This window comes from Poromitra crassiceps, assembly GCF_964638095.1.
Source record: "Poromitra crassiceps genome assembly, chromosome: 4".
NCBI classification, from domain to species: Eukaryota; Metazoa; Chordata; class Actinopteri; order Beryciformes; family Melamphaidae; genus Poromitra; species Poromitra crassiceps.
Window position 1 is genome coordinate 41,954,218 of NC_139626.1, and position 26,571 is coordinate 41,980,788.

General features: G+C 44.6%; 2 protein-coding genes across 4 annotated transcripts in view; one reads left to right on the top strand and one right to left on the bottom strand.

Moving 5' to 3' along the window:
* Nucleotides 1-2,455, bottom strand: part of pds5a (PDS5 cohesin associated factor A) — a 56,594-nt gene extending 54,139 nt beyond the window's left edge. The window contains exon 1 of the mRNA XM_083634780.1: nucleotides 2,396-2,455. The gene's annotated coding sequence lies outside the window, so the exon portion shown is untranslated. The remainder of the gene's footprint in view (nucleotides 1-2,395) is intronic.
* Nucleotides 18-25,031, top strand: n4bp2 (NEDD4 binding protein 2; the record flags this gene model as incomplete). 3 transcript variants are annotated; one of them, XM_083634776.1, is made up of 16 exons in its annotated part: nucleotides 18-270; nucleotides 837-1,872; nucleotides 3,598-3,722; nucleotides 3,888-3,976; nucleotides 6,252-6,328; nucleotides 6,494-6,634; nucleotides 7,242-10,039; nucleotides 10,184-10,269; nucleotides 12,041-12,086; nucleotides 12,279-12,502; nucleotides 12,648-12,772; nucleotides 13,919-14,054; nucleotides 14,216-14,386; nucleotides 22,795-22,963; nucleotides 23,238-23,361; nucleotides 23,458-25,031. In XM_083634776.1, the coding sequence occupies 16 exons, from the start codon at nucleotides 18-20 to the stop codon at nucleotides 23,501-23,503; spliced, it is 5,646 nt and encodes a 1,881-aa protein (XP_083490902.1). In that variant the 3' UTR covers nucleotides 23,504-25,031. The 3 variants fall into 3 exon arrangements, with proteins under 3 accessions (XP_083490902.1, XP_083490904.1, XP_083490903.1); XM_083634778.1 differs by having other exon boundaries at nucleotides 23,283-23,361; XM_083634777.1 differs by having other exon boundaries at nucleotides 13,919-14,036.
* Between the last annotated feature and the right edge of the window lie 1,540 nt (nucleotides 25,032-26,571).

Consider the following 26,571-nt stretch of genomic DNA (forward strand, 5'->3'; position numbering starts at 1 on the left):
AACCAGTGGGTCACGGAATGCCTCGGCGAAAGAAAAACGGACAGAGCATCGCGAGAGTCCCCGGGCTGTCAGACGAGGCCAGCGTCGGCTACACGAACTCAGCTTACCGACCACCACTGGGGAATGACGGTGCCATGGCGAGTAACTTTCTGCCCAGCACCTCGCTGTCCAGCTTCGACAAGGAGAAGATCGTCCGAGACACGCAGGAGATGTTCAAACACCTGGACCCCGAGGTCCTTTACATCGTGCTGTCCGAATGTGACTTCAAAGGTAGCAGTAAACACGGAAGTCCCGGGCCAGATATCAACTTCTGGGAATGTTTAATGCTAACAACCAGTTAGCTGGGTGGCTAGTTAGCAGACTGGGTGCATTCCACTTGCCAGTAACATTATTGATAACGCTATAGGTTTATTTGCAAGCATTTAAAGTTGCACCATGGTTCGTGCAATTGTCTGTCCATTCTTGCACCTTATTTCCCCCTGCTACCTGTGTCCTATTAACAGTTATGAAAGTTAAAATGCCTGAGCCACCCACCCCATTACTTGTTCCTGTGGTGTGGGAGATGAATTCCTGCCTCTCAACACATGCCGCCTGAGATGCACTAGGCTAGCTTTAAGGTCATGTGGTCTATGTTATTATATAAGGTGGCTAAGATGAAAGCGAGTATTTTGACACTTAGCTCAGCTAGCTGCGTCTGTTGTGCAGTTGCGACTGTGGATGTTTTCCTATAACAGCAAATAAAGTTATGAATACATTATGTAATTGCAAAGAAGGAGGTTTGAATCATTCATTTGCTCTTTACTTGTCCTCATGTCTTCCCTGTTTCTTTTCTCTAGTTGAGAATGCGATGGATTCTCTCCTGGAGCTCAACGTAGCTGCTGAAGATGCAGGCCCACTCCCTTCCCACATCTCCGGCTTTGAGCTCACCGCTGCAGCCCTCCTCGATGATCACCTTTCTGAACCTGTGCCAGACCCAAACCCCTCCAAAGCATCACAGCTGCCCTCCTCTCGTCCCCTCACCTCCCCCCTGTCAGAAGACTTTGACCTGCTCATTGATCAGGAGCTAGATACATTTCCCACAGAACAGGGGGTCAAGGAAGAGCTCTCTAGTGATCAGTATTTGTCAGTGGCTGCCCCCCTCTCTTCTTTCCCTCCGCCCCCAGTCCCACAGGAGGTCCTCCCTGAACTGCTCCAGTCCAGCCTGGAGCCTGGAGCTAGAGGGCCCACTGTCACACAGCCGTGCCCAGGAGGAGCCTTCACGGAGCGGGGGTCGGGAGCTCCCTCTCCACTTGACCAGCTCAGCTTTTGGGAAGAAGAGGGCATCGGTGGGCAGCAGCCAGTGCTGGACTTCTCCCATCTGACGGCAGAAACACCTGCAGACAAGCCCAAACCTTCTCTGGACCTGGGAGCCTCTGGACGTCCTTCGGCATTCCAGGTTTACAAAAAGCAAGACCAGCCAAACACTGCTTCAGAGAGGACTGGGCTCGTACCCTCAGGAGGAGGGGTAGTAGGAGGGGCGAGATCTAAGGTGAGTACTACCAATCAGGAGCCACTTGGCAACGTGACATCCTGCTGGAACCCTGAAGCGCCCGCATTCAATCCCCGCAACCATGGAAACCAGGGGCCTGTCTTCATCACCCCTGTGGCTCTAACACCCTCCGCTTGGGATGCTCCAGCCAGACATGCCTCTCACTGGCTGGGTCAGGGGCCTGTCAGTAAAGCACCCCTCAAACCGTCCGCTACTATTCCTAAGTCCTGGGCCTTGCCTGGCGCCGTACGGGGGCCCGGCCCACACAGCAGGCTCCGTATCGAGGGGAAGGTGCTTGTGCTGCTGCGCGGTGCTCCAGGATCCGGCAAGACAACCTTGGCCAGGTAAGCATGTTGAGATCTAGTCTAAAGAGTGGTCTGCTCTGCTGGGCTCTTTAGTAGTAGTGTGCACTACATGATGTTCAGTAGTATAGAAGTTTTGCAGTTGCTGTACAAGTCTAACAAAGACTGCCCGCCATCATGAGAGTTCAGTGAATTAGCTGTGTGCAAATACAGCCTAAATAAATCGAGCCCGACCGGTACTGGATTTTTGGGGCTGATACCGATATTAATAGAGTAAAATCTGATATCGATATATCGGCCTATCTAACTACTATAATATGCAGAGGGGTTCCGCTCACGGCACGTGAGCACGCAAAGACGAAGCACGCAATGTTTCTAGTATATACACACACACACACACACACACACACACACACACACACACACACAGATATAAACATATACATAAAAACACATTTTTTGCAATGATCCAATGCACTGAAACAGGAAACTTCACTGGGAATTTGAAATGCTGCCTATATAAAAAAAAATATATATTGACATATTGAGGGTCCCAGTGGCTCACCTGGTAGAGTGCGTCCCACAAAGGTCCTTCGCCCGACCCGGGTTCGAATCCGACCCGTGGTCCTTTGCCACATGCCGTCCTCTCTCTCTCCCCACCTTTCCTGTCTGCCTACTGTCCTATCTAATAAAGGCAAAAAATGACGCATATCAAACAACATACGCCGATACCGATATTCTATGATAGGCCAATATCAATACCGGACTCTATAAATAAAGGCAAGAAAAACAGAGATACCTTAAAGATTGCTGTGGTATGGGTCTAAGTCGATTTCGTAATGTAGTCAAAGTGAAACATCTGAGATTGCATGTTTTGGTTTTTGTGACACAGGAAACTGTCTTGTCTGTAGCCTTTGCACCTTTGTTCCTAATATTTACTCCAAAGCACTACAGGTTGTAGCAAGAGAAGAATCAGCTCAGGGAATCTGAACAAACTCTCTCAGCTGTTTTTGGGATTTGTTAGTAAATTAATTTAGCAAAGCGGCTAACATCGGTTTGTTCCCACTCAGGCCCCCAAACTTGTGGAATGGCTTGTCAGAGACTATTAGAAGGGCAGAGTATATTACTGCTTTTAAATCACAATTGAAAACATACTTAACACTTAAACTTACTTTTCACCAATTGTTTTTTTATTATTTTCTGTTGGCTTTTATTATTTGAATGTATTTTTTTATGCTATTTATTATTTGAATGTATTTTAGATTTTTATGCTATTTGTTGTATTTATTTCATGTAATTCATTGTTTTAATCTTCTGGTGTTCAGCAATGAAGAAAAGTGATATATAATTACTATTATTACTACTATTATTATGATTATGATTATGATGATGATGATTATTAGCATGACTCTACTAGCCACTGCTAGCTTCTACTAAATACGAAATCTACTGTTCAAACCATATACTGTAACTGTATAACAACAACAGTGATAGTTTGAGAACCAGATACCATGATTAGCTACCTAACAAGTTAGCATAATCTAAACACTAAATTGACCAGATATGTCTGTGGCGAACTGATTACAGTTAGTTCTTAGTCAAACAATGCTTTCTAGTGAATTCTGTTGAGACTGCTGAGTCGTGCATTTAGAAATGCTATCAGCTGCTCACAGCCACGTTGACCAAGAGCTGAGACCTTCACTGCACCAGTCAGAGGGAATGTGTTACACTTACAGCATGTGTGTCTGTCCATGTGTGTCTGTACAGGGCCATGTTGGACCATAACCCAGGGGGGGTTGTATTGGCCACTGACGACTATTTCTCTCGCCATGGAGAATATCACTTTGACCCCACTGCTCTGGGGGAGGCTCACGAGTGGAACCATAAGCGAGGTAAACAGACAACACTCTTCACAAGAAGTGGTTGATAGCAAGAGAAAATATAGAAACAGAAAATGTTCTTTTTTAGTCACTGTTATTGATTGCCCTCATTTGCATCGAAGGGCATTGTTTCTCTGATCTCTCAGCTATTTTTCTTTTGCCAATTTCATCCCTTAGCCAAGGAGGCCTTTGAGGGTGGAGCTAACCCCATCATCATTGACAATACCAACCTGCAGGGCTGGGAGATGAGACCCTACGTAGCCCAGGTCAGTCAGCTTGCCAGCAATACACAGAGCATGGTGGCATGCTAACAGATCTCCCATGGTGAACTAATTCCACTACAGCACTTATTGTATTAAGTTGCTCTGGAGAACAGTGTCAGTTAAATTACCACATTGTAATAAGGCTGGCATTACACAGTGAAACTTAACGCAACTTTACTTGGTTGAAACTGAGGTGAAACTAAGTTGCAAAATCATTTGCATGGTCTAAAGCCCTCTGCAACGCACTTGACATTTGTGTGAACGTCTAACTCGGCTGCAACAGTTGCAAAACTCTCAACTTTGTGAAACTAGTTTCATGCAATTAACAGTCAATCAAAACGCTGACAAGTAGGCTATTAATGCACTGATGCCTCTCTTCCTATTCTCCGGGACAGCCATAGTGAAAGAAAGTAAGCCAGCCAAACCCGATACAACACGTCGATACAAGACGTCCAAATTTATATTATCCAGCTAGAAGACGATACAAAATAAGATACAAAGATGCATGTTACAATGACACTTCCCACTTGATAGACTATAATCTATAGCATACATGGGCAACATACGGCCCGCGGGCCGTATGCGGCCCGCCGGCGCCCCCTGTGTGGCCCGCGATGGTATTGCAAAAAAAAAAAATTTTTTTTTTTTTTTTTTTTTTTACAGTGCACCTGAACGCAACATGCAAGATACCCGCTGAATAAGTGTCCAAATGTTCATGTCATTCTGGCCAATACTCTTCTGTTATAGCATTTCAGTCTGGAATATGGAATATATTTCAATAATATTTATGACTAAAAGGCTAAAAGTAATCTCATGTGTAAGAAATGACTGTTCTACATTGAAGTAGAAATTTAAATAATTAACTTGTTGGTTTTGGATTTATTTAGCTTCAAGAGCGCATTTTTGTTCTTGTGTGACCCTCAACACAGGCTTTGAGAATCCCGGGCCACTTACTGATACTTAAGCTTAAAATAACCCACTCATATTCTGGTTTATTTCAAGAAAAACATTTCGGCTAGTGGAAATTCTAATTGGCTGGTAACTTTAAAATCTAGCAGCCATATTGGCAGGTGGTGAAAAAAGTTAATTTCAAGCCCTGCAGGGAGAGCAGGTGGTGACATAGGAGTGCGTGAGAAAAGGATCAAATATTGGTGGTTAAGACTGAATAATGACATCACAACTGTTAATTTAAAATGAGTTATTCCTCTAAACCTGGCTTCAAATGCCCAAAATGTTTCGCGCTGGCGCCGTTCAGCCCTCAGCAAAAACTGGTAGCGAGGACATTTTTTTGTGGCCCTCTCTATCATCAAAGTTGCCCATCCATGGGTTACGGCGTGACAATATTTGTTCGGCCCCCGGCAACAATCTGGGTTTCTCATGTGGCCCCCCATGAAAAACAGTTGCCCACCCCTGATCTATAGAGACAGTCCGCATGTCTGGGAACGCCCATACAGGCTCTAGGAACGCCCACAATAGCTGGTTCAGCCTGGTTGGGGCGTGGTCAGGGTGGGGTAAAAACCCCCGTTCTATCCATTCAGCAAAGTTAGAATTTAGCTGATAGCCCAGCCCAGGCAGACACAATCGGGGATTTAACCACCGCAGTAAATGCACATCTGAGCAGACGTCTTGTGTTCTGCTCTAGAACCCCCAAACCTGTAGTTTAGAGCCGCAGCACCGTCTTTTGGTGAGTCAGCCCATGAGATATATCGGCGGTTTTACCCCACTCGTGCGCCAGCCGTTTAACATTTTGTGGGGACGTTCCCAGACATGCGGACTGTCTCTATGTAGCGAGAGAGAAAAAGGAAAATGTGACAGATGAAACATTAGCAATCTAGCTAGCGTTAGCTTGCTTGTGTTAGTAAAACAAACTACTCCTAACTTGATTATTTCTGAATTGCTTTGTATAAATGTCAAGTTGCATGAAAATTATGTTTCATGCAATTTGCAACCTGTTGCAACTGGTCGCATGAATGTTTCACCGTGTAAAAGCCAGCCTAAATCAGTTGCGCTGGTTATATTGCACAGTTGGCAGCAGCATGCAATATGGGTTTACATTCACTTGTAGTCTTGGGAATCTTTTGTGACACAAGTCCATTGCTATTGTTACAAAGGAGGAATTTGCCAGATCACATCACATGATAAATGCTGTAGTAGACGGCAGCATCGTTTGAGGTATTGCATTTAATTTAGCCCAAACAGGTTCAACGCTAGTGTTACATTGTGTGCGTCGCTTTATTGTGAACTGCAAAAACCATGCTGCTTCCTGTGTCTGTCTTAGGCACTGAAACATAAATATAAGGTGCTGTTCCGAGAGCCTGACACTTGGTGGAGAAACAAACCCAGAGAACTAGAGAGGTGAGCGAGACGGAGGCATTGTAAGAGCATGTTGTCTGAAGCTGGAATATCAACGTTCTAAATCTTCAAGATTAAATGAGTAAAAAAAAAAAAATAATGTAGAAGAAAGTTGTATTTATTACAGCATTTTTGTCTTTCTTTGTGCGTCTTATGTTCATAATGTAGACGCACCAAGCATGATGTGCCAGTGGAAAGGATCCGACGCATGCTGGATGGCTACGACCGTTTCGTCTCAGTCCAGTCCATCATAGGCTCACAGCCTCCTGAGAGGATACAGCGTGTCCGGGAGGAGAACAGGCACCCACAGTGAGTGTCACCAACCCAAATGACTTACTCACATTAAAAGCAAATGTGGCCCACCTACTGGGGAATACCACCTACTGCAGGGTGAGGATCCACTGATGCTATTTCTATGGTCCAAGTTAGTCCGAATATAAACAAAGTCTCTTCCACACGCAGAAACCAGAGAAACGAGACTTCAATCTGTGATGTTGTACTGATGGACATCCTGGGGTTGATCCACTGACAACGAAGGAGAGACCATTTCTGTGGATGACCACAAATAATGCCTAAATAATAACTCCGACCAAACTTTATATAAGCATAGTAGCTTTGTTAGTTACAAGCCAAACCATTTTGTTGGTAGTTGTTCAGGTTACAAGCAAAACAAATTGGAAGAGTTAATCCCTGAGATGGGATTAACTATTCGTATTTCTGTTGATGGCAGACAAAGCGAAACGTTAAGGTTCACTAAAGCAAAATACTATACTACTATAATGTTATTCCTATGTACTGAGACAACAACAACATGCAACAACAACATGTTTGCAGTGGTATTCACATTAAAGTTTTTTCATCGAGATACCAACAAATGTGTTCCCTGTAACATTCCCACCTCTGTTGCTTTCCCCAGGCAGCTGTCTTCTGAAACCCCTCGCCCTGACCTAGTAGGAGAGCCGGCGTTGACGGAGGAATGTAATAAGTCCCGCCTCCAGCTGTTTTCTTCCCTTCCGGACGTGTCGTCGGTTGGTCGTTCTGGGGAGATGGGAACGCTGCAAAACAGCAGCCCCAACTCCACCGAATCGCTCACTCCCCTCCCGAGCACAGGGCCGCTGGAAAACCCTGGAATTCCCACTCCGGATGACGGGTTGGATTTGGGGGCTTTCGATTCCGAATCGAATGCCCAGTTAGAGCTGCATCGTCCAAGCGGAGATCAGGCTATTCCCGACTGTATCGTGGAATCCGTGTTGAACGAAGACCACCGCGATGAAATGCCCGTGGCTTTCTCGGAGTCCATTGCTCAAAGGGTGAGGAGGGAGAGGCGAAGCGGGAGGTCTGACTCGGATCAGCTGGAGCCTGCTGATCTGGTGAAGGATACCAACCAATCGGGGAGAGAGGGAGAGGAGAAACGAGGCGTGGCGCATGAGGGAGCAGTAGGGGGTGAGATGGTGAGGGACGGGGGAGAGAAGGGGCGGCCTGAGCTGTTGGATTTTGTAGGGGATTGGCCCTCTGATGGTGGGCTGCAGCAGCGGGAGGCGAGGAGCAGAGAAAGGCCCGCAGAGCAAGATAGGGAGGAAGACGGAGGGACGGCTAAAGGCGCAGATTACCGGGACCGCAGGAGGAAAGTGCAGCCGGGACCTGACCTAACAGAGTTCCAGAAGCTTCTCGATCTCATTCAGACAGGTGTGGACACCGTTCAGACCGGCTCCTCCCCCGAAGCAGCTCTTTCCCTGGACTCTGGAGACGAGTCGGAGAGCGAGGGGGAAGCGGCCAGCGTGGGTCAGGCCTCCGAGGGGGAGGGATCTAGTGAAGAAAGCCAGCAAGACATTTACAGGAGCGACAGCAGCAGAGCCGAGTTACCCGACTGCGTGTTAGACTGGAAGGCAGCCGACTCTTCTGTAGGCAGGGAACCGGCACTCCTGGTCTCATTAGGTTTAGGTGAACTTCACAATGGAGAGAGCAGTACCATAGGAGGGACTGATCACATGTTAGATGTTGGCAGAGAAATTGGGTGTGTGGATTTGGAGACTAGGAACCTCAGTGGTTCTCTTACAGCTCTCAGTGCTGCTGCTGCCGCCTCACTAGTTATCTCAGAACGTGCAGAGGCAAAGGTAAGCCAAGGTGGAGCCAGAAGCCTCGACAATATTGGAGGTGAGTTTGGTTTAGAAGCTGAGGCTAGTCATACTGACAAGGACACGCATGATCGCACCGACAGTGGCTCTCTCTCTGAGGTTAGTGGTGCTGAAGCTGACAGCAGCCATATTGGTGACGTCAGTCAGGGTTCCATTATATGTGAGGGCACTGAAGCAGAAAGCAGCCCTCTTAGTGTGGGCAGTCAGGAGAGGAAGCAGCGCCAGGGTCGCAGGTCGGGGAAACACTGCAAGTTAGCCCTCACCTTCACTCAAAACTGCCCCTCTTCCTCACCTAAATCCCTCACTGACGATACCGCAGGCCAAAACCCAATCAGCAATCGGGATAGTATTAAATCAGATGTTGAACTCGACTCTACTCCTGACCGGAACCCCAGGCTCGATCCCAGTTTCAGCCTTGACCCCATTCCCAAATCCCACCCAGAGTCACTCCATTCCCCCCTCCCTATCGTAGACACAGGCTGCCCCACCCAGACGGACCCCCAAGACTTTGCCCTCCTTTGGCGCCTCAATCGCCACGGCAATCCCGATGACACGCTTGCCGCTGCGGGCAGCCGCCGCGCTGACATCACGGTCCTGTCCGGCGACCCGTCCCGCTTCGCGCCCGAGCTGTCCGGCGTCGTCTCTGCAGCGGTTGCAGTTCACCCCTCCGGCCACAGAGAGGTGCCCTACCGTGTGGTGCACGAGAAAGGCACACAGGTGGAGGAGAAGGAGCTCGGGGCTGCTGGAGGCCGACTGGAGAGCCTGCGTATCCTCAGCCGCCATTTTAAACTGGTTAGTTTTGATACGTTGGAAGACCTGTACGACAAGTGCTATCAGGACCTGGAGTGGACCACCAACCTGCTGCTGGACTCTGGGGAGAGGTTCTTCAGGGACGAGGAGGGTGAGCCAGAGGAGGAGGAGGAGGTTACCGGTGGCGAAGGTGATCAGAATACATCCAGGCTGTGTGGAGCTTCAGGCATGGCTGCAGACACTAGCACGCTGGATGAGCTTCACCCTAAAGTTGGGACACAGGCCGGGCTGGCTGGTGATTTGGGGGCGACGCAGGAGTCTGGGACAGTTGCTGACTCGGGTGAGAGCTCTGACAACACCGACTTACTGAGCTTTGGAGATGCGCTCACTTACGTTACATCGACAAACAAGGATCATCCCGATGAAACGTCGCACTCCGTAAAATCTACTCAGCCACCACTTAGTCCGCTCGTCGGAGCAGCGAAAGACGGAGAGGGCTGTGAAGACGCTGAACAGGACGTGACAGCACAGACTGTAAGCATGGACTTTGAGAGAGTGTGTATAGCTGACAGGGATTGGTCAGATAATGGCGTGATAGTTGAGGAGATGCAGGAGGAGAACGGTGAAGATGAGATCTCTAGCCTGGACGAGATCACCCGGATGCTGCTGGAGGAGATTGAGGAGATTAAGAGAGGAGAGCAGAAGGAGGAGAGGCGGGAGGAGCGAGGGAGCCTGGGACACCTGGACATTCAGAGCGTGGAGCTGAAACTACCCACCGAGCTGGCATTACAACTCACTGAGCTGTTTGGTCCTGTGGGGATAGACCCAGGTAACCAGCACAAACACACACACACACACACACTGACCAATGCATGCAGAAACGGACCGTTTTGTAAAGTAGTTGTTTAGGAGTGATTATGGATATACATGCCAACTATCTGTTCCCTATCGCTCTCGGTTCCATAATATCCAGGCGCATGCTCCACTGATGACTATGCAGTGCTGATGGACCTGACCCTGGCTAAGCAGCTCCACCAGAAGTGGAAGGACACCATCCAGGTGAGCTGGTGAATACTTGGCGGCTGTGCTGGGAATTCAGCAGTTTAGACAAGACGACTCGGGGAAACTCAAAGTAACAAATGGTTTAATTGTTGCCATCATTGAATCATTACAGAGGTACAACATGAAAAGCTCTGCACAAAGTCCGAGGAGATTCTGAAGAACAAAGAAGTATGCGTCCTACCCCCACAATAGATTAATCACTGGCAAAGCATATGTCCATGGGCAGTGGTTTGAATAAGTGTATCCTTTTCAGATACATCTTGCCTCTGCACTCCCTGCTGCAGTCTTGACCTCAAGGGGCCATATCTTACGCCCAAGTCTTAGTGTAAGAGAAAAGCGTTGCTAGTTTCTAGCACTCAAAATCTCCCTTTTTTCCTTTGAATCACCGATCATGAAACACATCCTTTGATGTACTCACCCAGTGGTCTTTGATGTACTGACTCAGTGGTCTTTGATGTACTGACCCAGTGGTAATTACAAGAAAAAAGGGAGGTTTTGGGTGCTAGAAACTAGCAAAGATTTGCCCTTGCACTAAGTCTTAAGGCTGAATTATACTCGACCAAGCTCGTTGGGGGTGGGGCCCCGCGAGTCTCCGTGCAGACCCCGCGCTGGGGTTGATGCCATTATACTCAGAAAGTGATCAGCATGTATTGTACAATGGTAATAGTGAGAACAGCCCGTGGAAAAGTCGCAATGAAACGCTATTATGTGCAGTACTGAGTGCGCTTTCACTCTCAAACGACCCCACATCAGCACATAAAGGAATCACCAAACTTGTTTTTACTGAATAGCCGTTTTACTTCTCAGCCCTGATTGCCTACTCTGTGATGCTTTTAATCTCTCTCAATAATGCTCTCAACACAACACATTTACTTGGTGAAATGACTAAAAATGAACAGTTGCAAATCAAAGTTTATAGCCTACCACATGGGTCAAGAAATGTGGCGAAAACACAGCTCAGTGTTCAGGGCTCAGTGGCTTGAAAGCGGCCATGTTTGGAGAGAAGCCATGCGTTGCTCGCACTGTTAGAAAAAAAATCATGCACAAGGTGAGCACCCGACGGAGCTAGCGAATAACCACGGCCAACAAATTTACGTCATTTGACGCGCCCGGCCCGCGCTCCACCCACGCGCCCTTCACGGCAGGGTGAGCATAATTCAAGCTTTAAGATAGAACGTAAGATATGGACTGTCTGCAGGACAAGAGGGATGACACTTTTGGCATGCGGTTGTGTCCAGATCAGGGAGTGAAGAGGCACCCTGATTATTCATTAGGGGCCGAACACACCCATACGCCAATCCAACGCAGCACGGAGGCGGTTTCATTTCAGCGTCCATGTTAACAGGCGAGACCGATCCCACAGCGATAGTTTCAGCTTCTGGCCTATTTTTCAAGCACGCAGCTGTGGTGAGCGGGGGGCAGGGCAGCGCTTCTGAGATGCTTGTGGTGTGTGAACCAAGAGTTATATGGTTTAAGACAGTGTTCACTCTTGTTTAGCCAGTGGTCGTTCTTAATTGGTTATACGTTATACATGAAAGACATTGATTGCTAATAACAAATAATAATCAATGAGCAACTACTAATAATAAGCGAGAAACCAACCAATAAGCGTCCATATTTAAATATTTAACCATGGTTTGGTATTAACAATGCGGCTACAACAACGGTCGAACGTTCTTTAAGGTCGAAGTACAAAGTGCGTCTTATGTGTAAAGAGTAATTGTGATCATGTGTATGTTGGTGAATCTGACTGAGACGTGTTTTACAGGAAAGGCAGAGACAAGCAGCCCTCTCCTACCACTTGCTTCAGGAAAGTGAGTGCACACACACACACACACACACACACACACACACACACACACACACAACCAAGCGTCCTACATGTATCAATAAAGTTTTGTGAATTTAGTATTTCATTTTTGAATCATTGTTATCATTCGTTTCTCAAACCTAACACAATTGTCTTTCACTGCCTTTGGACATCAACATTTCCACTGAATGTTTAGGTTCAGTTCACTGGGGCGAATCACAGGTGGCCAAAACTGGGCCATGGGAGGGGACACTGCCAGCACACTTTCTGATTGGTGCAGATGGTTATGCGTCACTGGGCAGCCAACCACAGGCCCAGGACGACATGCCATTCATGGACCACTGGAGTGCATCCCGCCCCCGTGTCTCTCTCCGGGACATTATGACAGAGGAAGAGACCCGACAGCAGAACATGGAGAAGGTAAGACGCTAATATTTTCTGCCACACCAACACTCTATATAATATATTTATATATTATCCTGGTTATTGTCCTGCTTTGCTGCTCTTTGCGTGCGCTTTTCTTGATTTCCACCTCTCCATCTCGTGGCCCATCCCCTTCCTCTAGACGAGGCAGAGTCGTGCGGACCTGGACAGGCGTGATGGGGCCACCCTGTTGAAAGAGAAGCAACTGTACTCTCTCTTCCCCACCATCGACAGGCACTTCCTCCAGGACATCTTCAGAGACCACAAGTGAGACCTAGATGTAGCTTTCAACCTGAATTGATCTGCTCTGTTTATTGGATACTTGAACTTGAATGAGGCAAAGTTCAATGCAAATCAGTTCCCATTCTAAGGTAGATAATGCAGACAGGCTCTGGTATGCACTAAAGAGCATGGCTGACCAATTTGGGGCCCGCGGGCCAAACTTGGCCCATGCTCGGTTTGTTTTGGCCCTCCATGGTTTTGAAAGAAAAAAAATCAGGGCCAATATTACTAATATTACCGGTAAGTGGAATCCGCTTATAGTGATCACGGTTATAGTGATCAACCGCTTATACTGATCAAAAAGCTTTGTCCCGTATCATTCCTTTCGCTTATAGTGATCAGTACTCCGCTTACAGTGATTATTTTGGGCCTTGTCACACATGAGAACAGAGGAAGAAATGTTTAATACTACAGTAATTTTATTATTTTTTACTTACAAATCACAGCATCTCTGTCTGCCTGTCAGTCTGTGGAGACATGGTGGCATCTCTGTCTATGTGAGACCGCTGTGTTTGAACCAGCTGGAGGCCTAACTTACTGTATGGATTTAAAGCCAATAACATTCAGTAGGCTAAATAATGGAGCTGTCATTACCTTATATGTACTGTATTCATGTAATAAACATACAAAAGTCAATTAGATGCTCATCTACATGAGGGGAGAAAAAAAAAAAAAAAAAAACTGTTATAATGATCATCTGCTTATAGTGATCAATTTGACCCGTCCCAAGGTGATCACTATAAGAGGAGTGCGCTGTACTGTCTTTCAGAGGCTGTGGCAGGCTCATCTTTAAAGCTAGCTTGATGAGACTTTTACCATATGAAACTAGAAGACCTATTTTAGATTTGGATTTTAAATTGTCCATAAAATAATATATTTTAATGTAATTTCACATAACATCAACATTTATTTTTTGACCAACGGCATCCATCCAGATTAATTTTGGCCCTTCATAGGAAAGAATTTGGGCACCTCTGTTCTAAAGTCAAATCTGTCCCTTTTTGTTTGGATTCTAGGTACTGTATGTGTGTTATGTAGACCAGTGTGTGCTCCTGACTCATTTCCGTGCGTGTGTGTGTGTGTGTGTGTGTGTGTGTGTGTGTGTGTGTGTGTGTGCGCGCGTGTGCGTAGTTACTGTCTGATGCAGACAGAGCAGTTCCTTCGCTCCTTACTGGACGAGGGGCCCGTCAAGACAGTCGTGGCCCCAGAGCCACCTCGGTCCAGACCACCCAGCAAGGAAAGGGACAAGGTCAATACCAATACACACGTACGTACACACACACACATACACACAGACACACACACACACACACAGAGGGAGATACAATCTTGGCACCTTGATGCATTTCTCCACTTTATGCCGTCTTTGAATTGATCGATTACCATATATTTCCTGTTTTCCTCTTTTTCCTTCTTTGTCTGAGGCAGAAGCCCTTGGAGTCAATCCTGTCCCCTTACCAGGATGTAGATGACCCAGAGTATGTGGACTACAGGGCTGAGGCCAACCTGCAGAAGAGCCGGCAGATCGAGAGTTTCACCAAGGCTGCAGAGGCCTTCAAGCAGGGACGCAAAGACGTGGCCTCCTTCTACGCACAGCAGGTACATACGCAATTCCCCCGCCCCCTAGGTCAGTGAAGGCATGACCCGCCCTTCTCTGCCTCTGATTGGCCTAGCGTCAAACATTCTTCATCCAATCACATTCGCTTGGCTATCCTGCACGTCTTTCTTTCTAATCTACAGTCAGTCAGACATGCATGAAAGATGCTACTGTGTGTTTATGTTTTTCATTTCATTTACCTTTATTTATTCAGGAAAAGTCAGTTGAGAGCGTAAGCCCTCTTTTACAATGACGCCCTGACACAATACAAATACAACAAAACATCACAATCAACACCAAATATCAAAAGAACACAAAGCCAATACAGTACAAATAATACAGAACAGCATTGCAGATACTAAAAACAGGAACACTCAACTGTTACTGTATCCCCCAATAAAAGTTTAAACTGATTGAGTGAAACCAGTTGATTTAGTTTCAGTGATTTCTGCAACCTGTTCCACTTGTCTGGCGCATACAAACTAAATAGGGCTGCAACTAACGATTATTTTGATAATCGATTAATCGGTAGGGTTAGTTGTCGATTAATCGATTAATCGGATATATTGAAATCGCTCAGAAATGCTCGATTTAACCCTTTGATGCATACAATTCCAACATTACGATGATTCTAGTAGTCCCTGCAACATAAGTCTGCATCAAAACATTCTTGTTTATACTGTATTCATTAGTGGTTTATATTGGAACACTTCAAACTTGCATACAAAAAAGGGGGAAACCACAACCAAGTTAAATTGTAGAAAACTGTTTTTATTTACTCAAGAACATGAACCGAACCAGTGCTATTTTTCTTTTTTCTGTCATTGACTGTCCATCAGTGTGGTACATCTTTTTTCTTTGTCCCCTCTTCTACTGTATTCAGTGGTAAACTTTATTTTAAACTTGCAAAGAAAATGAAGAGGTTTTTTTGGTGGTAGATGTTTTTTCTTTGTCCCCTCTTGTTTATAGTATACTGTATTCACACTGGTTTCTTTTAAACTTGCAAAGAAAAATGGGAATCACAAAATCACAGTTAAATTTAAAACACAAAAGTTAAATTGAAGATAACAGATTCACCCCTTCCCCTCCCCTCTCCTTCACTGCCTCCTTCCTTCAGCCCTTCACCTCCTCTTTCACTGCCTACTTCCTTTAGCCCTTCACCACTTTACTTCCTCTCTCCTTCACTGCCTACTTCCTTTAGCCCTTCACCACTTCACCTCCCCTCTCTCCAGATATCTTCATATCTTCTTAAATAAAGTGCTTTAACGGACCTGCTCCTGGAATGTGTGTTCATATTTTCGCTCCATCAGTTTTGTGAAGAATGTTCTTGAAGGAAGAGTGTAGCCATGGTGGAGGGTGTTAATCATGGCAATGAAGCCTGCATCTCCAACCGTTGACATGGGCCTCATGTCGGTGACCAGCATGTTCAGGACACTGTCTGTCATGATGGCTGCTTGCCTTGGTATACAAGCCGCATTCCCCACAACGAAACGCCTCATGGTGAGTTGTTTTTTTCTGAAATGAGAAAGACAGTATGAGCGAGTATGCCTAACAGCACTATTAACATAAAACTCAATAAAACTCACTCATTGATGATTTAGTTGATAATTGCTTATGTAAAGAAGGCCTTTATATAACAGAAGCCTCAAATGAAATTTGTCCTAGCTCACTCCTTACATTAAGATGCGCGCACACACACACACACACACACCAATGAACAAGGGACAACAACATCTCTTTTAGCCTTAGTTTACAGACCAAGTCTGCTCTACCACTAACGTTAGCTAGCTAACGCGTAACGTTAACTAGCCGGCGGTCGGCTATAACGTTAATGTTGTCGACCTGGATGCGGGCGCAATGCGCATCGACTGTTAACGTTAGATAAACAAGATTCAAGATTCAAGATTTTTTATTGTCACTCCATGGTACAAGTACCACGTGTGAAATTCTTGTGCAGTGGACTCCGTTTACGACATAGTACAAATAGGCAACAAGCAATAAGTAATAGGCAATAAGAAATAGGCATCAATAAGCAATAAGACAGCAATAAGGCAATAAGAAATAGGCATCAATAAGCAATAAGACAAGTCGGTGGCTTATACGACAGTGGCATATTCATTGCACATAGGTGCACATGTCATGTGCATACGTTAGACGTGTTCAGACATTTCAAATTCGACGTTTTATACATACATGTGCAAATAGCATGTACCTTATTAAAAAAACAAAACAAACTATCTGCTGTCTGCTCTACCACTAACGTTAGCAACGTAACGTAACGTTAACTAGCCGGTCGGCTATAACGTTAATGTTGTCGACCTGGATGCGGGGGCAATGCGCATCGACTGTTAACGTTAGATAAACAAAACAAACTATCTGCTGTGAGACGAACATTTCCACTTCAAACAACAATACACATGGGTCTAATAATGTAACATTAATGGTTTACATGCATATCGAGTTTGTAGTAGAATAACGTTAACTTACCCCGCTGCTGAGCTCCCTTGGCACCATCCAATGATCCAACATGTTTGCGTTTAAGGTGTTCACGCAGGGCCGTTGTGCTGCCATGCCATGCAAGATCGGCTTTGCACATTTTGCACGTCACAGACTTTTTATTTCCAGTTAATATGAAGTGCTCCCAAATTTGCTAAGTTTTGGGTCGAGCTGCTGCTTTCTCCTCGGCCATGTTTCCAAGTTGTTTGTCGTTTACTGCGCGTGCGCAAGGCGAGTGAGGTAGTCGGCTCCGCGACAGCGGGGCCAGGGAGTGACGTAGCCAGCACTGCGCCGCAGCAGCTGCGATCAGCTGTTGTTTTTTATCAACAAAACAGATGGCTCTGCGGTCAAACTAATCGCGAGGCAACGAATCGATAATCAAATTCGTTGCCAACGAATTTGATCATCGATTTTAATCGATTCAATCGATTAGTTGTTGCAGCCCTAAAACTAAATGCTAATTTCTAGGGATGCACCGATCGATCGGCACGTGACCGGAAATGGCCGATTTCCACGTGATCGGCCTCGATCGGTGATCTGCGCCGGTCACTCTAAAATGCCGATTCTGTGAGCCGATTTTCAAGTGACGTGCGCGCACCCAAAAGCAGCGAGACCGACGGATGAGTTGCAGCCAAAACAAAAGCTGCCACTACACACATGCCACAGCATGTCTTCGTCAGTGTGGAGCCGCGGACTGGAGGGGCCGGGTAGGTTGTTTGGAGTCCACTCCAGTCCAGTCTGAGCGGCTCGCTTCACCTCACCCCTCTTCTGCGACCAGCTGCACTCCACATCACCGCTGCCTGCTGCTGCTGCTGCTATCTGCCAGTCACGTTGTAACGTGGATACAGGAGAGGACTTTTGTTTCGTATTGCGAATAGAACGACGAACATAATAATAAAACGCATCGGACCAGTGTGCAAGGTTTACTGTGCGAGATGATTTTTTTTCGAATGGCGGATTAAAAAAAACGGACTGTGTGTAAACTACGATATTCAAACTGAGTCAACTCAAACTCATTTCCTCATCTAGGCTACTCAATAACAGCCAAATCCACAACTGTAGAGTGGGCATGGCTTCGAAGGTCTCTGGGCTCCAGACCTATAGGCTATAAACTCCTTGTCCATCGATAACATTTTGACGTTTATTTTATTTTATTCGTTTATTTGGCAGGGACATATACAAAAAAAACATTAAACCCCATAGGGGAAGATATGCTTTGTAACAGATTCAGCCATACATAGGCTACTTTCCATCTGAAGCCCCTGTTATGTTGCACGTTTTTTCTTTTGGAAAAGTAAATGCATGATAGCTGTGGGATATACTGGAATTAATTGTTTTATATTCATTGTATTTACACAAAAAAGAACAGCTCTGTCCAGTAACCTGGAACACTTTTATTTTGAGATGTTTTTGAGTGAGATCGTCCTACCTCATGCAAATGATAAGAAATGTGACATGCATGTTAATTTTCTATTAAAGCAAAGTAAAAAAAAAAAAAAAAAAACGTCAAAAAATAACCCGTCAATTATTGTTCTTAGAAAGAAAATCGGAATCGGCCAAAATCGGTATCGGCAAGTCAGACTATTCAAAAATCGGAATCGGCCAACAAAATCGCAATCGGTGCATCCCTACTAATTTCCCAAGTTCAGTATTAATGTGGGGGGTTTCAAGGGTTAGGTATTCCTGTGCACGTGTCCTATGTGAGAGTGATTTGACCTTTAAAAGAGATGTAAGATATGAGGGTAACTTATTGAGTAATGCCTTATAAACAAAGAGGAGGCAGTGGTGTTCCCTTCTAACACTAAGTGAGGGCCATCCTAATTTCTGATGAAGTAAACAATGATGTGTTCTGAATGTATCCCCAGTTATGACCCTTAAGGCACTGTGATAGCAGGCATCAAGTGATTTTAATGTGGACGGGGCTGCATGCATATATAGTATTTCACCATAATCCAGAACTGAAATGAGGGTTGATTGAACAATATTCTTTTACAGTCTGGTCTATGGTTTATAACGCTGCCGCTACTCTGATAGTGCACGTATGTCCTATAGGAAAAGATCCTAAAAAAATAGCTGTTAAAACCTTTTTTTAACAAATCTTGAAAGAAAAATATTGATGAGAATCGATCAAGGGTGATATAGACGGTGATTAAAAAAAACAGGGTCAATACGCATTTGGAGTGAACTTTAATTCACCTTATTGTAACGCGTAACGAGTGACATTTGAATTGAAAAAATGAATCAGAGGAAACAAAGTGATGAAATTGAGAGTGACAAGAAAAATACACACTCATATTTCTGTGCAATAACTAAATAAAACGCACCGTTAAATGGGTTGCAATTTGTAAGTTCCAACTATATAAAGTGAGATCTCACACATAACCTTTGATTTTATATGCTGCCATCTGCCGCTTGCTGATTTAATGGTTGTTTTGCATCTGCTGACATCAGGGTTAGGAACCAATTCTTAGATCACCCACAGTAACATTATAGCCTCAGCAACAACTAGCTAACTGCATAGTCATTTTAATAGAAAAGTCTATATACTGTCCAGCAAACACACCACTAATCTATTTACAGTGGTTCGCAAATGGTGTGCCGCAGCACACTTGTGTGTTTTTGGGAGTAAGATTTTGGGACAACCAGGGGTTAAATTGAGCTGCCTGGGGCCATCAACCAAAAGGGGACTCAGACAGCTCTCGATTTATTATGAAACATGTAATATTATGTCACTATTCTAACTGATTAAACCTCGAAATTAGGGTCCAAAACACTTACAAAAAAAATTATATTCAATCTATAACCCTGAACCCCGCCCCCCCCCCCCCTTTGGTGTGCCTTGGGCACAAAAAGTTTGAAAAACACTGATCTATTAACTACCGTAGTAGGAATACATGCTTGCAAGTAGTGTTTTGATCCCACATAGGCTACTACCTGTAAAATTATGTAAAATTCCCAAGATATACATCTTGTACCATGAAATAAAATGGTTCAAAACTTTTTGACTAACAGAAAATCTGATGTTGGCGAAAATTAATAGCAATTCATTGTCGTCGTCGTCGTCGTCCCCCCCCCACACACAGTTGTTGCAACTAATTATTTAAATATATCAGTTACAAATTAAAGTAAGACAAGACCAGGGGCGTATCTACGGGTGGGCCTGGGTAGGCACACGCCCACCCACTTCTTGCCCTGGCCCACCCAAAAAAAAAAAAAAAAAAAAAAAAAAATTTTTTTTTTAATTGGTTGTTTTCTAGAGGCAAACTTGCTGCTGCATTGCTAGCCAATGGTTTTGTTACTTTTGTAAAAACGCAGGGCACATCATCTCCAGAGTCTAATGCATGACAACTTCATGACATCTAGGAATTTTGTTAATAAACCAGAGGGCGTCTTGTTCAAACTTGAAGCAGCCTCAGTGTTGTTATTTTTTAAACTCACAGCAGTATATGGATCAGTGGTTCTAATTTCTGTATAAAGTAACAGTATACACACAAGTATAAGCATTCATGTATGCAACATTTGGCACCTATATGTAACCTTTTAAGGTTGAGATAATTGTATTATCATTATATGGTCCAAATATTTCAGTAAAGCACTTGAAACACCTGAAATATTCTTGCTTGGGTGGTATCATTCTACTTGAAATGATGGTCAAATGCATTATTTTTAGTAAAATAACACGTCAAATTTTTCGGGCGGCCGGCCTTTGGCCGGCCACCCGAGTGGGCCCGGCCTTCGGCCGGGCATCTGCAGCCCTTCCCATCCAGGCCCACCCAATTTGATCCAGGCCCACCTATAATTCAATTTCTGCATACGCCCCTGGACAAGACATGTCCCGACTCTCGCACCACATGTTGCACATAATTAAACTAAATAAACAACTTAACCGCAATGTTACAGACATTTTCATTGTCGTCGTCGTCGTCGTCGTCGTCGTCGTCGTCGTCCCCCCCCCCCACACACAGTTGTTGCAACTAATTATTTAAATATATCAGTTACAAATTAAAGTAAGACAAGACATGTCCCGACTCTCGCACCACATGTTGCACATAATTAAACTAAATAAACAACTTTACCGCAATGTTACAGACATTTTCGCTGCATCTTGACATTTGGAATGAAACAATATAATAGGCTTGTTTGAGATGACTTCTGGCTCGCCTGGAAAGGAGGCGAGAGCAGCCGAGTGCAGTCAGGTGTTAAGAGCCAATCAGAGGCACAGAAGGCGGGGCTCATGCCTTCACCACCCTAGGAATTCTTGTTTTGCTTACTGTACAGTGAGAGGCTGGAGGCGGAGCCTGTGAGAGGAAATTCCATTCAGGATGAGTTTAGAGTTGCTGTTATTTACCATTTCTGTTATTTACTTTGCTATTTACATTTGTTGTTGTCTTGCATCCTTCCTTCACCAGACAAGTCGTCTAGTTAGAAAAAAGAAACATGAACGTTGTTTTCGACTTCAGTGACTATTGTTCATTGTTCCTCTTTTCTTTTTTCTTCTTTTTTTTTTTTTAAGTTGCAGCTTATTTATTAACTCATTCACTGCCAATATCTGACTGGCATTTTTGGCACAGGCCAAGTATTTCCATAATGTTTGGTCATCTTTCAAGACCCACAGTAAATTCTGTACTAGGACTACAGTGATGTCCAATACCTCGAAATGAAGATCTAAGTCTCTACTTTCACCCCCAAAAAGAAAGTTAGCTTTTAGCATGTTCTGTACTCTACTTATAACCCTTTTTATACACCCCATGTTCACCAAAAAAGCCTGTCTGGGAAGAGAAAAGGGAGAAAAAAGCATTTTTGTAAAAGGGCACAATCTCAGGCATAACTCACTCTCAATTCTTTTATTTTGAACTGTATTGACATCAGACATGTAAATATTATTCGTTAGGACACAAATGACAAAAAAAAAAATATATATATATATATATATACACACATGAAGTGCTTTTTTTTTACATTCAACCATACAGTTTACTCGGTGTGAGTGTGCAGACAGACAGACAGACAGACAGACAGACACACCGACAGACAGACAGACAGACAGACAGACACACACACACACACACACACACACACACACACACACACACACACACACACACACACACACACACACACACACACACACACACACACACACACACACACACACACACACACACACACACACACACACACGATCCCCCTTTTAGATTTCTAACCCAACATAGGATAAGCAATAACCACGCCCTGTGGCGCTGGGATTGGCCAGGAGCAACACTGGAGGGCGAGCAGCCCAGCGATTTCATGAACCAACTGGGAGCTCTTGAGAAGGACAGCGGGCTGCTGTGAGTGCCTTCTGCCCGCTGCTGCCTAGCTGTTCCTGTGTTTATTTTGATTTGTTCTGGTACACCGCCCTCTTCCATGTCTCCCTGTCATATCTATGATCGTTCCCGTTTTCCCCTCGGCTATTCAACACGTCCTCACCGCCCTCGCAAACTGATCGATCATTTCCTCATTCCTCCGATGATCAAACACATCTCTTGATTACTTTCTCCCGTTTTCTCCTGGCTGGCACAGAGGAAGGCGACTCCAGCTCGGCGTTTCAATTGCGTTTCTCCTGTCTGCACAAGGAAGCGTTACCCGTTCTCTGCTTTCCCTCCTGCTCAATTTCAAAACAACAGCTGCGGTATGTGTTTGATCGCGTGCTGTCGGCTACCCTTTGAAGGCAGGGACCTGTGTCTGTGTGACAGGCTGGGCAAGTGTTTGCTGCAGGCGCTGCACCAATAAAAACAAAAACACGTCAAACACGTCCTTGGCGGGGAAGGCCATTGCTGATAACACGTCAAAGACGTCATTGGCGGTGAATGAGTTAACAGTATTAACAGTATGCTCCACTGAACACTAAATTAATTTGCACCCGCCACCCCAGGGACACCTCCATGGCAAGCGGATGCGTGAGGCCAATCAGCGTGCAGCGGCCCAGATCTTTGAGCAGGTCAACTCGTCCCTGCTGCCCAGGAACATCCTGGACCTCCATGGGCTGCATATAGACGAGGCCCTGCACCACCTGGCCACAGTCTTACAGGACAAAACCACTGGTACTGTACCGGACACTATATATGTATCAAATAGACACATTTGTCCTCATCAATGCAAGAAACTTTGTAGAAACGCAGTGAATGATCAAGAAGTAAAATACTGATTGAGTCCATGAGAAAAGGGTCTCGGGCCAGGTGCCCTTTTAAAGGATTTTGCTCTCGCCCCTCTCACAGTCTGTGCTCTGCTCACTGCTCCTAACTAGTGTGTGTGTGTGTCTGTGTGTGTGTGTGTGTGTGTGTGTGTGTGTGTGTGTGTGTCTTTCTTTCTGTGTAGAGTGTGAGCAGGGTCTGTGCCAACCTCAGCTCTCTGTTATCACAGGAAAAGGGAACCACAGCCAGGGGGGCGTGGCCCGCCTCCGCCCTGCCGTTATAGACTACCTCACCAACAAGCACTACAGGTACACACACACACACACACACACACACACACACACACAGCCCATGTACATGAAATCCACCCGCACTCTAATCTCTCTTATGTCTTTCTCTCTCAGGTTCACTGAGCCAAAGCCTGGTCTCGTGTTGGTCTCTTTGAACTGAACTGAACTGAACTGAACTGAACGCAGCGTGGTTTTAATGGACCCAATCTGAAGCGGTTCTGGAGGACACGCCTCTTTTTTCTCCACTCATCCACTCTCTCTCTCCTTCCCTCCGTCAGTCTAACAGCTGCCAGAATCTTAATCTGAATCCATCCATTGCCTTTCATTTTGTATCAATAATAGGGGAAAAAAACGACATTGGTACAATAGTGAAATCAGGACGACTATACATTTGTAAAGATAGAATCTATGTACATTTTATATTTAAGAAAGCTTTTATAACTCTGTATTTTTGCTTTACACTTGCCTTTATGCCTTTTTAAAGCGAATGTATGGGCAATCTGTGGGAGACCCCGTGTTTAAAAAGGGGCCATGTGTAATAGGGTGTTACTTAACCTCATTGGAGTCTTATGTCGATTATTTTTTTAAATATGGAGCCATTTTTGAGACAGAATGTCAGCATTTTATGCCACTCTAAATCTGCAGTGATTGCAGTCTAATTGTAGGTTTCTAAGACCAAACCAAGCCAAATATTTAAGGCAGTGATTCTCAACCTTTTTCATATCAAGGACACCTAATTTAGTCCAAATTAGCACTATGGACAGACCGCCATTTAATGAAAGATTTTGTCTCAGACCCAAATCTGCAAATATTTGTATTGTTAGATATGATTGTGTCCAGAATTCCATGACCATCTGTATTATAGGGAGACGGATAACATTGAAACTTTGGTCAAAATGGTCATTCTTCTACATTTTCTAATTGTGTCCACTTGTAATTGAAACAATGCCGAAGCTCAACAATTAATCAATTTGCTGGGGACCCCCTCAAGGACCCCACGTTGAGAACCACTGATTTCAGAAAACAATTCCCAGTTGCTTCTTCATCAGCAGGAGGAGAAATGAGACAGGTGAACGAGGTCATTACTTGTCTTTGAAATTGACTCATTGGGCTGTATCTTATGCCCAGTGCAAGGGCAAGCGTTATCTTTGCTGGTTTCTAGCAGTCAAAGGCTCCCCTTTTTCTTTTATTTACCACTGGGTCGCTGAAACACGTCCTTTGGTGTACTAAGCCAGTAGTAATTAAAGGAAAAGGGGAGATTTTGAGTGGTAGAAACTAGCAAAGATAACACTTGCACTGGGCATCAGATATGGCCTGTTACCTAGAAGCAATACACTGAAACGGCTCAATAAGTAGGTTTGACTCAGGTAACAATGTGACAATTTTGAGTTGTATTCTCTGTTGAGGCCAGTCAATTCCTCCAGACTCCCTGCTGCTATTGCTTTTCTCCCTTGTCCATAGCCATGTTTGTAGATGGTGATAGGTATTCCTCAGGTTGCTGGACTAGTTTCGCAGGGTTTGCAACAATGTTTCTTTTTCTTACCTGTGTGATGTTATATAAGGTGCCACATTCATGTTGACAGATTTTATTGATTGTACATAATGTTGCAGGTACATGAATTATAAAGAGAATTTTGTATTTTTTTACTCTGTTATTTTTTCTTGTACAGATGATATTGTATTAAAGAATAAACAGTTTAAGAGTTGTTTTTTGAGTGAAGTCTGAATAAACCCGAATAAACTCATTACAGGAGTAGAGACCATAATGTTAAAAACGGGCTACAATAAAATGAGCCTATTTTATTTTAATTTCCATTTTATTCTACTCCATAAGTCAGTGCAATTTGATAGCCCCCCGTTCCAACTGTTGCCTCCACAGTTAAAGGCAGGCTATGCAGTTCTGTGTAGCATAACCACCGCAAATATCTCAGACCCGGTTCCTTGGGAAAACATCAGGTGGGGTCTGCAGCCTGCAGCGCATCTTGAGGTCCGTTTGTAGTAGGGCCTATGCTAGCTAGAGACTTCCGTTTTGGGGTCCTTGGTGAAGCAGCAGCACGGATGCGGTGCACAGTAGACTTATTTAGCTAAACCAACCACAGGCAGCACAGAAGAAACCATCAAATATATATGGATTCTGTAATTATCTTTATTGACATGAGGAGCAGCCGAAACAGAGTCATATTTTTTATTTATTTGAGAACTAATTGTCAATATTTTTACGCTGAAATAAATCTTTATGACCTACATAATCAAATACCAAATCAAACGTGGATAGAGGAACAAAGCATGAATTGACTATTGGCTACAGTGTCCTAAATGAAACGCTTGTTCCTGCGCCAGCTGTGCGCAGAGGATGCGCTCCGCTGCTGCGTAAAGAAGAGACAAAATGGTACCCGTCCATAATATTCATATTGTTGTGGTGGGGGAAGAAAGACGAATACAATAGTCACACCTCCACATGCAACTGAGCGGATGTTTCAACGAGCCTCATGCATGGAGGAGCGAGAAGCGAGCTGCGTCTCATTTCCTCTTCTACCTACCAGGTCGGCATTACATTAGGCGAGGTGCCAGAAAATATATCATCTGGGTGTAATTGAGATTAATGCGCTTCGGTTTTAAGGTAAAAAGTTTCTTAGACGCATTAAAGTAAGAAAAGAAGAGAAAAAGCAGCATTTACTTTAACTGAAATAAGCGTTTTTTTTTGTTTGTTGCCTGGGCTCTGAAGTGTGCGAAGGCGGCGGCAGCCAGCATCCGCCCTTTGCTACCCAAGTTTCACAACGACTGACAAGAAAGGTAATTATCTTTTTCTTTGTCTCCTATTTGGCTTGTCTACACAACACACAATGTGGCTGATGTCTTCATAAGTTAGGCTAAGATTAATAATCATGTTAATGTCTTTCTATTCTGTTCTGTTCTATTATTCTTCTATTCTTAAATAAAGTTGGGTATATGCAATAATAGCTATAGAATAGAATAGAATCAGCTTTATTGGCCAATTGTAGACATACAAGGGATTTGACTCCAGTATGTTGCTCTCAATGTAGGGGAAAAAAAGGTATGCATAAAACTAAAACAAACAAAGACTGCGAGCAAAGGTAAAGCAAGTTAACGGCTCTATTCTATTCTGTTCTATTCTATTATATTCTATCCCTTTAGGAAATGGTAGGATATTGCATATACCCAGTTATTTAAAATATTTAAATGTTATTAACTGCTATTTCATTTAAC